Genomic DNA, 12,575 nt, shown 5'->3' with positions numbered 1-12,575 from the left:
CTTTATTAAAATAAAGGCTCAAAATGTTGGGACCTATTAAATATATTTTCTGCTTTTAAATGGCACACACTGGCATTTTCAGTTTCCTAACTTGAAACATTTATGTTAAAAAAGGGAAGCTTCAGATAGAGATTAATTGAGGTCTCCTGAAACATAATTGGGAACTTGAAAAACTGCACTGAGGTTTAGACAAAGTCATAGATACTTTGCTTGACATACCCTGAAGTGCATGAAATAAAATACTATAGCTTATGTTGTTCAAGACAAATGTACAGACTTTGGCCGTACACTTGAACTGTTTCTGAAATCAGCCTTCTGGAATTTTAAAAAGCAACTACCTCTTCCATTGCTCTTTTCAGGCATTCATTAATGGATTCAGAATTTGGCCCATGATAAGAATTTATAACAGTTTTCCAGTATAACACTTCCCCTCAGAAGCCGGAAATTCTGGTGCCTTCCTCCAGGGCCAATCATCCTATCTGCTTTTATTTTAAACCATTATGCTATGTGAATCCAAACAAATAATGCAAGTGACTCAAAATAAAATATGTGTTCATTTGCACTCTGCCTGATCTCTGTCCTCACTTTTTCTTTCTAGTCACTTCCCACAGTGCAACGTTTATTGCCTGTGAAATCCATGACTGTGGCATCCCAGAAAAAAAAATATCTTACATCTAGTTATAAAAGTTGCCATCCTCGGCGAGAGCCTGAGAGTAAACATACTGCTTTATAATTAAGATTCTGACAGGGCCCTGTGAGAAGCAGAGTCTGTAGCCAGATGCAAGCACACAACAAGCTTTTGCCCCCTCAGGTAACATTACAGGGAAACCCAGAGTAACCCACTTATCTCACAAGCAGCAACACTTGCAAGCTAAAGAGCTACTAACAAAAACATAGAATGACACTAAATATAAAGGATTCGTTTCAGCAATGCTAGGAGGGAGAAAAAAATTGAAAAATATAACACTGTAAAAGCAAAAGTAAATTGTAAAATAAATATTTCAGGATTTAAACTAATAATAGAAAAGCCCACAAATCATCTTCACAGTTGCTCCCTTTCCTGCTAAACATCCACCCTCTCCAAATGGATGCCTATTACCAGGTCTTCAGCATACATTATGGGATAAAGAGGACTGTAGGAATCTAATTTACTACCACAGGGAAGAGATGCTAGAGAAAGGGTAGCAGAAAATCCTAGAAAGAGCTGAATTTTTCTAGGAGACTACGTATCACTCTGCACAGTGTGATTTTGTATAGAACGACATGTAACACCAAGCCAAGACAGCCAAGCCAAAGGTTACCTTTCTTTCAATTTCTGTCCTCCTGTTTGGGGCCAGGAACCTAAGAATTGAAGGCAGCGAAGGGCAAAAAAGGCAAGCCCGAATAAAAGGCACAGCCAACCATAAAAATATGATACTGTACAGTATCAGTGTTGGTACTAATAAAAAATGTGTCTGAACAGGTCTTCCTGAAAGATGAAGTGGTTCCTGTGATTTCTTATCTATTTCAGGTAAGAAATAATGAAAATGAGTAATTTTGACAAGCCCGTAGAGCACAGTGCAAAGTGTATTTATTAGTGAGCTCGTCATAGTGATGACAGGCTCTCAGGAACACTGATATTTCTGACATTGCTCTGCAATGTTCCAGCTGGAATAACTGACTGTAAATTACAAAAAAAAAAAAAAAAAAAAAAAAAAAAAAAAAATCAGACTCAAAACTCTAGAAACTACTATTTTTCAGCCAGATTATTTTTCTTCTTCTATGGCTGCCTTGTGGCCAGTTCCTCTGAGTCCAGAGGCCTCAGGCCCTGCAGCACCAATAGCCATTCAGATTCACTGAGCTCCTGTTTGAAGGATGCAGGAGTGAATTTCTATAAACACATTCCAGAGCCCAAGTCCGCCAGTCAAAGCTGCATTTCAATTTTTTTTTTCCTATCAAACTGCTATGTATTGCATGAAGGAGTGGTCAAAAATTAAGGCCACAAAGAGCACATCAGTAGAACAACATGTCAAATGACTGAACTGCATACTGAAGCAAATCAGAAGTCTACCTTAGCTTACAAAATGTTTCTGAATCATGTGTACGTGTGTGCACACATGTTGATTTTTTTTATTTACTTTGCTTATAGTTTACTGCTTCATATGATTTTTCACTTCATTGTATTGCTACATCATAAACTGTGCCATAAACTAAGAACAGCAACTCATAAATCTTGTATGTCAATTTACCCACATTGCTCCATGAGTGTTTCAAGAAAAGCTTGGTCAGCCTTAGGTAACTCTAAACATCATATTATTCACTGGGACTGGAATTATATTTGACATAAGCCTAGATCAAGTTGTTGGAGTTTGTGTGTACTTTAAATTTAGTCAGGATTTTACTTTTTCTTCATTGATAGTCAGCAGAAGAGGCGATGATGAAGTGCATAGCCCGGGGGTGTGAAACTTATTTACTTGTTTCCCAATAAGTTTCTTTTCTGTACAAATCTGAGATACATTTATGATCAGCAGCAAGTCACAGAATCTAGCTACAGGGATCACATAACAGATGTAATGATGGCAAGGATAAAAGAAACCCTTTGTTCAGCATTTTCCTTCAACAGGATAAATTCAGATTCTCCTTGTATTTTAGGAGTTCAGAATTAACCCCCCAGCAGAGCAAAAATTTTAAGTTCAGCATCCTGTGCTTATTAAAATTTCATCACTAAAGTTGCCAGAATATAAGACTCGTAAATGCCCAGCACAGACTCAATGACAAACACATAGGCAAGTACTGAACAATCAGATATGGGCAGTCCAGTCCTTCAGATCATGGAGAACAAAATCTGAGTATATAGAGCAGAAAAGCAGCAAGGTAAATGCTGCCAATGAGGAGAGGAGAACTGGAAATCTAAAGGTTGTGTCTAAGAAACACAAAGATTTTTTTATACAAAATATCAAGAGACTACACATGTGCAATCATACAACTGAAACGGGAAGAGCGCAGAAAGCATATAACCTCAAAGGCACTCGGAAGCACTAGGAGCAAAACTTCTTAGGTCTCTAACCTATTGTTACACTCAAAATGCTGACTACCAGACACATTAAACAAACAGAAACAGCACTAACATGCCCCACTTGTGTGTATTTGAAGGCAACACAGGAAGACTGTGGGATGAGAAGGGAGAAAATATACTGACATTTGAAATGCCAATGGGATGAGCAGGAGCCAAAACTCAAGGATTCTCATGTATGATCCAACCTCAGAGGGGTGGGGGCGATGACAATGACACACAACCAAAAAAAAACCCGAAAAAACCCAAAACAAAACAACAACAAAAAAAAGCAACAACAAACCAAAACCTCTTACCATTATTACTGTTATCATCAACTAAAATAATCTCTTTGAGCAGATGAGCAGGAGTCCGGTCAATGGCTGAATGGATGGAGCGCAGAATCACTGAGAGCGCTTCATTGACAAATATGAATACAATGCTGACCTCAGGAAGACTGTCAGGAAACGTAAGGTTTCTGCACCTGAAGAAAAAGGTTAAAAAAAAAAAAAAAAAAAGAAGAAGAAAAAAAATGTAAGCTTTTGGAATTCATAAAGCCAACAGAAAAAGTTTCAGAAAAATCTACCCCTGACTATAAGAATGATAAAAGAGCTTTTGTAGATATGGATCAGAAGGTGCTTATACCTGTTCAAAGCACATATATATAAGAACCAGATGGATTACAACCTGAAAAGAGGAATCCCTGAGAACAACCTCCCGAATGTGTCTGTGCAACCAAGGCCTAGAGTGAGCTCACTTTTCTACCCAACGCCCAAAACACTGTGAATCAGGTACAAAATCTTGTTTAAATGCCACTTCCAACAGCAGTTTTTCACAATGTCTTTCTGGACATGGCAGACAGGAATAAACAGAGTTAGCCCCTTACTTTGAAAAGGATCTTCTTAATAGCCGCATTAATTACTTCTGCTACAGAATCCACTACCTCAGTCAGAATCAGAGGCTTCTTTCTCAACTTAGTACATCTTTATAAAGCTAGTGCATTTCTGTTTGATGTAATTAACTGAAATTTCACCCAAGCTTTGAAAATTTGGATTCAAAAAAACCTATAAAGTAGTTAACAGGCTTAAATATACTGAAATAATTTTCAGTATTATCCTGTAAAGAACCTACAAAGCCTATTTTAGTCACTTCACTTGCAGCCAAAATGCATCGAGATATAAAATGGTCCAGCAAACAATGCTACAGCCAATCTATCTTTTAGCTGTCTAGCTTAGGCACAGTAATATTTGTAGTCCTTGCAGTATCAATGTACAAAGAAGATAAAAGTGAAACTCTAGCAAAAAGGGTAAGATATGTCACCAATCAGATAAAGAGCTACACAGTGATTTTGGAAAGTATTTTAAATGACAACAAAAACACATTGAAAATAGATTGAAAAAGTCGCTTCTCTGAAAAAACAGAAAAAAATGGGGTTTTGTCTCCTCTGCCAATTCAGCTAATGCTGAGATATATGTAAAATATACTTTTGCAAGAAATTAATGACAAACTATATTCCAAATAGTTCCAGATGACAAAACCAGCTCCCAAAATACTGCTGCCCTACCATAAATGCATGCATAAACTGAAACATCCAAACAAAATTTCTGTTTCTAACATGTCTCCCATCCATTTAAGGGAAATTATTTGCACTGGTTTTCCCACCTGCATTCATTTACATCTTTTCAAATTAGATCACACCAGACAAGATTTTCCATTGTCTGGCACCTTGCGCAGACAGGAGCAAAGCATTTAGTGCTGTCAATGTCATTTGACTCTCTTTCTGCTCCACCATAAATTAAAAGATAACTATATACAAGAAAATAGAATTAGGCTCCTGTTGTCTCTAATTTCTTTAGCCCTTTCAAATGGACTCATCTTCAATGAGGGTACATTGCTAAATTGAGTTCATGTTTTCTTTTTTCCATTCAGACTCACTTATCATCTTTACTTCGAGCTTGAATTAACTTCTTTTTCAATACGTGTAGAATTTTTCAAAATTGCATTTTCCTGCCTACATTGTTTTTCATATCAGATGATGACAATAAAAATTACCTACTTTTTTAATTTCATCAAATCAGAATTAAACCCACACACCTTGGATCACGCACAGAACAGAGAGCACTTGCGCAGTTTCACATGTCTGTCTTCTTTATATCAAGTTTTATAAGGAATAAAAATCCGTGATTTTAGGAATGAACAAGAAATAGCTACAGAAAAAGAGTACGTGTACATGTGTATAAAACAGGCCAAAGGGGGGAAGACAGGAAGAAATTGTATGGATCAAAACCTTAGATCCATTAAGCCCTAAGAATTGAAGGGTTGTGTGGCAACCAGAAACATATGAGCTTCATTGACAGCTCTGCCTCAGACTCACCCAGGGGCCTCAGAAAAGACCCCTAACCTGCCCCTCCACAAAGCGAGGCTCTTGCTAAAAAAAACAAATCCACAAAGCACAGAGCATATTTCAGTATTACGACTAAGTGATTTCTAAATATAAGTTCTAAATACTATTTAGAATTAAAATAATCAGTATCAGTCCAATGTAGCTACAAAATTACCTCTAGCAACCTACTCCGCTAAATTACATTGGGCTAATAACCCTAAAGTAACAGTTGTCATGGTTACCAGAAATTTAGAGAAACTCCTGGTTTCTATTTCAAGCACAACTCTGGTAAACAGAGGACAGCATACATTATGAATCTTCTTTCAAATATTTGTCCACCAGAAAATACTGCTCTAAAATACATGCATTGTGATAAGACAATGTAGCCAGTCACATTAAAATTAGTTTAGCGTAACTATGCAGTAAGAAAAAGAGCAAGAATGATTTCCTGTATTAATGACTTATCTCTGAGTCCTTCTACAAATATGTAAATAGATAATGAAAAATAATTATGTTCTAGAGGATTTGAGAACCTTTCACCAAGAGCTACACAGGTATTGCAGCCGACAATGGCAACAGAACACATTTTTGGTTTAAACACTAAATTCCTGTTTTTCTAAAACAGGATGCAATAAAGCACATAACTAAAACATTTGAGGTTGAAGTATTGTTTTAAGAACATACGCAGGAGGGTGTTTTAGTTTTAACAGAATAAGAATTTCTCAGAAGCACAAGCATAAACAGAATTGTACCTTTTTCAGTATCTGGTAACATTTTGTCATCAGCCAAATTGCAAATGTAAGTCCAGGATGTATGAGAGGAAAAAAAATCCCATTCTGCCGTAAGTGGAATAAATAGCACTAAAACTCTTGCAAAAGAACTGAGCCTTGTAAGAATTCCAGCTCAACTATTTACGTTTACAATTTCATTTTGTCATCAGTCTTCATTTTTCCTTTCACTATTACCAGTATTTTAAGTGTTAACTGAACTGTGCCAACAAGGCTGGCATTGAACAAAACATAAAAATGGCTTTATTCCTGATCTTTGAGGATTCAATCTATTATTACAGAACTACAGTCAGCAAGACAGCACTTCTGCTGCAAATCTAGAAATCTTTGTTTGTGGTCATCATCTGCTATTACAAGGGAGCAAAGGCAGGCATACAATCATATGATGAATTTGAATATACAGTTGGCATATATAACTATAAGCAAACGTGGCTGACTTTTTTTCTCCTGGCAACAATCCTCAAGAACAAACAACAACTTTATAATAAGGAAAGATTGGACAGCAGACAGGCAACTTGATAAATATGCAGGTAAGTTCCAAGATTGTAACACAAGACTGATTAGTTCTTGGTCTCCTAAGCATTTTACAACATAGGTTTAATTTTATCAGATTGATTCCCTACTCCTTTTAATAAAAGCTGTTAATGTCAATAAAATTATACAACAAAGGTCCATTTTTTTCTTCGTACTTAAACCCAAGATCTTTCTCTGAATAAAGCAATAAGAACAGTAAGCTGGGACTTTATGAACTTAATAAAACTCATATTTGGATGAACATGAGAAAAATTCTTCATAGCTATTTAGCCAAAAATTGTTAGCCTCTCAGTATTATGCCAGGGATTATTCTGAGTATGCCAAGTGAAAGAACGTTCATCTGTTATGACACATTAAAAAGAGACAGTTTAAGAACGAGAGAGTGTGCAGATTACTGCATCGCACCTTCCTTCAGTAAAAGGAGACGATGGGGAAGATCAAATCCAAGTGTGTATCATTAGTAACTTACGATATTATACCAGCTTGAAGACTGCAGCTGATTCAGTATCACTGCTAGTGATATTAAATAATTCTAGAGCAGCCATTTGAGAAGATACATCCAGACAGAACAAACTGAAGCACAGATCAGAATCACAGAGGGTGGCTACTCAGACAATACACACCACTGCTGTGAGTCAGTTTGAAGGCAGGCAAAAGTGAGAGAAGAAAAAGAAGAATCAAAAGGTAGAGACTAAAAGAGAGTGGGAAATATGACAGGATTAAACATTATTTTTTTAACAAGAATGCTGAATAATTTGGTGATTTTAGGACTTCTGTCCAAAACAGTAGAATAGGTGAAGTACCAGGCTTTTGTGCTCTTTTTAAAGGTGTCCTTTCAAGCATCAAATACAACATGTAATATTTATGCTCTCTTTCATGAGCAGAAACAAAAGAACAGAGTCAGAAACGAATATGGAGCCATCTTTGGCACTAACATAAGGCAAGCAAAACAGAACTGTTTCACAGACACATGTGGAGATGCAGAGCTAACATGCAATTGCCCTGCCTGAGCCTCACAACTTGAGATCTCATGTTTTTCTTCCATCAGTTTTAATAAAGGAAAACCTATAGGTTCATAGAAGTCTTGTGTCTTGCACACTACATGCAGAACTGCATATACCACCATAACACTGATGGACATTTTGGACAGATACACACACATAAACACTTTTGTCTTGAAACACATCACTCTACTCAACAAGCTAATGCTTAGTTTCCCCCCTTTGTGTAGTCATATTTGCATTCAGTGGATTTCCTGCCTGCTCTGTTTGTGCCCACTTCACCACAAAGCTCATTCTGCTGTTCTTCAAGGCTTCTGCCATCGTCCTTTGCAAATTAAGCTTCAAAGTAATACAATGTGGGACTTGTGAATTATTTGAAACAAGAAGCACTTAAAAAATGGCCATAGCTTTTCTCTGTACAGGAACCAGGACATCTCCTCTGCACTTGTCTAGACATCAAACAGCACACTGACTCAGCTAGGAAAAGGGCAAACCTAGTGCAAGCCAAACGCTATACCATACTATTTAGCAATCTCCAAAGAAGAAAACACATCTGAGCTTTAAATGTTTCTTCTACCCCTTCCACGCTTGCTGACTTTGCTTCTTCATACAATTAGTGTTTTTACCAATGCAAAAGAATTTTGGCTGACTGCAGTTATACTGACTGAAAAAGTTGATCTACACCTACTGGTCAGCTTCTTTGTATCATACGGGCAATGCAGGAGCAAAACTGCAAAATAGTTCCTCTGCGGGGCTCCTGCTGCACACCTCTTTTTCCACTACCCCTCACTCTCTCATCACATAAGCAAAGAATGTTATCTCTCCTTCTCACATGTGCTTCAGCACACTGGATTAGGCAACAAAAATTTACAAGCCAACAAAATAGAATCCTAAGTGCATCCACTTGAAAGGAAATTTGGTATACACCTTTAGGATTCCCAAACAACCTACCTTTTAATAATGTATTTATGTGTAAGCTTGTTCAATATTTCACTCACAAGAAGCTTTGTGGGTACTGCCTACTGTACTTCAAATAATGAGCACAATGGAATTATATCTAACACAGAAGTATTATCCTGTTCCTGCATGCATTAAGGGCAACATTGCCTCCCTCAGTGCTTCCAAGCTCATTAGAGCCAGTAGTTATTTGTTAGTCTGTGATGTAGATAAGTTTACGGGCTAACAGATGCACATAAGGGTGGTAAACAGCAGAGCACCCAATTTCAGCAGCAGAAAATAAATGAAGGCCTTGGGAGAGAAAGTATAAGCAATACTCCACAACACTGCTTATACTGTCTACTAAGTACTGCAAAAAGGGAGCCTACCTCAGAACGTGACCACCAATTCAGGAAGCTGGGATATCCAGGGCAGTTATTTACTACAGTCAGTATTGTAACAGATTACTTTGGCTGTGCTGGGGACTCCACTGCACTAGCACAAATATTCACCGTGAAAAGTAAATAAAATTCTACGTTTTATGACAGAACATGAGGCCCATGGCTGTGCAAAGGGTTAGAAACCACTCTGTAGTACTGAAAACACGAGAAGGTCACACTGCAAGATGTGACAACTGCCATAGCCTGACGCATCTACAGTCTGCTGGATGCTTCTGTCTGACTGATGGCCATTTTTTTCAAGAGAAGCCAGAGTTCAGGGGCTTGGGCAGAGTGCACTGCCCTAACTACTAAATGTGGTCTCCCACCTCTGCCTGCCACCCACATTGGACGACTGGGCAAGGGCGAGTATTTGCCTCTCCTTCACACGTTTTGTGGCTCAGCTATCTCTAATTGTTCTTTGGTTTTCTCATTGCATTAAATATTGACAATAACAAGCCTAGAAAATCCTCAATGCTATAAAACAGGGTTATATGTGGAGTTGCCTTTCTTACTGCAGAACGCTGCAAAGAAATGCTGAACTCCTCTGCCAAGTTATTTTGATGTGAATTCTCAGAGCACTGCAGGCAGAAAGAAGGTCAAGGCTGAGTCATACCAGTATGATATAAAAGGGGCTACTAACACCATACACTCTTGGCAGATCACTCTCCCAGTATCAGCTGGGGCCAACCATATATGAATTACATTAGACTTCAGTTATACATATATTTATGTCATCTTTCCAACTTCCCATACTTCATATCACAGGTTATGAATACAGATGATAGACCACAACTGAGCCCAGACATATCTATATGAACTCTGTTCCTTTAGCTACGTGTCCACAAGCCTTTCTGGGATTTGAATGTCGTGCTGACTCTTGCAGAACCACTGCTAAATCCAGGCTAATGAGCTTGGTTAGACCTAGGCTAACTTTGACCAGAGCTATTGTACCTCTGCCGTATCTGTGCTTTCATGCATTTCTAGTCAGAACAGGAATACCACAACTGACTAAGGTCCAGGAAAGCTCATTAACTCGGTCTCCATGCCACTTGCTGCGTGCTCTCTTCAGACCAAGATATCCTTGGCTTTCATACCATGCTGCTTGAGCCTAGTATCTGCCCATGGATAATTTAAACACATCTACATAGACTCTGGAACTGACTAATGCAATCTGCTTTAAAAACAGGTGCTACAAATGCCTAAAATTGATTATTATAGTGGAAAACATACTCTTGCAAGGTAGGTTTTTTCCCCACAATAGCCACACATGTGCTCTCACACAAATGAGAATTTGCATATCAGGAGTGGGAATTCTTTTTTCAGCAACATGACTTTCAGGATACCCTGTAGCTCTGTACTCCACAGGGTGCTCCAGACATAGCAAACAGTTTACAGACTACCTGACAACACGCTTAATTTCCCTCAGTCTCAGAATTTACTGGATTTCAGTGTCAGATAACTGCTTGCTCCTGAACAAAAATAAAGGGGTGGGGGGGAATCTTCCTGAGCTACCATTACTAAGCTGTTATTTTGTATGCATGCATCCATAAACATATTGCAATGTCTAACATGTTTCTGGCAGATAGTTAACTAAGAATCAAAAACTGCATAGAAATTAGGATCATGATTCATTTCTAACTGGAGTTTCTTTTAAAATCACAACCATAATTTATTTCTTTCAGCTACAGTAACATTCATTTTCTCTGTCTTTTTAATTTTTAAACCCCACAATTATAAAAAATTTAGATTGAAGTAATTTAGGAGAGTAATTTCAAAAGAGACATAAGAACAGAAACTTTTCTGTCATTGATGTCTTTTAGTGACAGAAGATTTATTTTTCCTCTAAATTAGTTTATTATTAAAAAAAAAAAAGAAAGAAAGAGAGATTGTCCCTACAGACAGTGCTAAACTGATTTAACCAATCTACAAATATAATTGCATGGACTTTGATTTCCTTAAAGTCATTATTTCTACAAATCTACAACATAAACACTTCTAAAATGTAATATACAATAATATATAGCATATATATATTTAAGATTGCTGAAGTGCTGCCTGGGATGGTGTTCATATATTTTCATTAATATCAGACAACTTAATATATGGCAAAATGCACTGCTTGCTCCTTTAGTTACTAAAACATTTGGTTAAAATAAATTAATAATATCACATGGTCAATTCAGTAAGCACCCATCATGTTTATTTCAATGAGCTGCAAAAAAGTAGTTTTCCCTTCACCCATTTCCCCATCCCCAGAGCTGCTGTTTGTTCAAAGGCTCAGATGTATCTCCAAGGCTGAAGGAAGCTGAGCATTAACTGTCTCTGAACGGTCCTAACAGAACAGGCCTCAGACGCTCTGAAGGGAAGGTTGTTCACTCCCTTGGTCCTACCCATCTCTCACCAAGCCATTGCGGAGTAAAAGTGGATGCATTCACCCTGCCTGACATGCGTGCATCCTAACAGAGAACAGCCCAGTGAAAAGGCTCCATGGACTTTCAGCTGCTAAACGCTTGCGTATTTCACCACTGGAGCTCAACTTAGGGGCTTTCAGAAAGAGCAGTTCTTATTTTCTTCCTATCTCAGTCAGATCTTACGATAAAACTCAAATTTAACATAAAAAAGGTTATTCTTTTAGCAATCAAACACTTGCTATCTAATGTAAATTGTAGGTGAAATTAAGCTTCCAAAGAATCTCGGGAAAATTTTAATGGATACTTAGTGGGATTTTAACAGGACTTAATTTCGACACTGGTGTTCCAGGATACATTTGAAATTTCCAGCCTTCATATATTGCATAGAAATGACTCATTCTGGCCGCCGTACGTAACCTACCTTCTACATGATCACATAACATAACCCCCAGGTGAAAAGGAGCTAACAGACTCTGCAAATTCAGGACCTACAATGCCATGTTGAACTACAGCACTCACCCGTTGGGCCTAAGGTCAGGCAAGGGCCTGTCCAGCGGCAAGCGATCACTCAGGTAAGCGTTGTAGCCGTAATACTGGAACTGTTTAAGTGCGATACGCCTGTTTTCAGGGCTGAGATCCTGGCCCCAGTGAGCAAAGAGAGACGAGTCAGTGAACGCTTCAGCAGGATTTTCTTCCAGTTTTGGTGGAGCTTCTACAAAAGACAAAGACAAAAAGAAACAATTTTAGACTTTCATTCCAACAGGATTTAGGGTATGTTACTTTAAAAAAACCTAACTTTAGGAGAACAGCACACAGAACAGCACATGCTGTCATCTTAAAGCAGCCTGTAAGTCTTCACGTAACATGCCCTCACATACCTCTTGTGGCAATGTAACTATTAGGACCTAAGGCTCAAAATTTAATATTCAAAATACAGTTAGTTAAAACCAATTCTTTTTCATCACAATCAGACTAAAGATAAGGACTGATAAATCTAAATGAATTAAATTTCAAAAGAAGGCCTATCAGACAACAGGAATGTTATTTTATT

At 37.8% G+C, this 12,575-nt stretch overlaps 1 protein-coding gene across 7 annotated transcripts in view; it reads right to left on the bottom strand.

The window, feature by feature from the left end:
• GALNT18 (polypeptide N-acetylgalactosaminyltransferase 18) overlaps window positions 1-12,575 on the bottom strand; it is a 328,712-nt gene that overhangs the window by 106,813 nt on the left and 209,324 nt on the right. For all 7 annotated transcript variants that reach the window (XM_056353154.1, XM_056353156.1, XM_056353153.1 and 4 more), the window contains 2 exons: window positions 12,044-12,236; window positions 3,349-3,515 (listed from right to left, as the gene is read on the bottom strand). In XM_056353154.1, coding sequence (XP_056209129.1) covers window positions 3,349-3,515; window positions 12,044-12,236 — 360 coding nt within the window. The remainder of the gene's footprint in view (window positions 1-3,348; window positions 3,516-12,043; window positions 12,237-12,575) is intronic.

Source organism: Falco biarmicus, chromosome 10 (genome assembly GCF_023638135.1).
Source record: "Falco biarmicus isolate bFalBia1 chromosome 10, bFalBia1.pri, whole genome shotgun sequence".
Taxonomy (NCBI): Eukaryota; Metazoa; Chordata; class Aves; order Falconiformes; family Falconidae; genus Falco; species Falco biarmicus.
The sequence above is the reverse complement of the archived record's forward strand: the minus strand, read 5'-3'. Positions and strand labels throughout refer to the sequence as shown.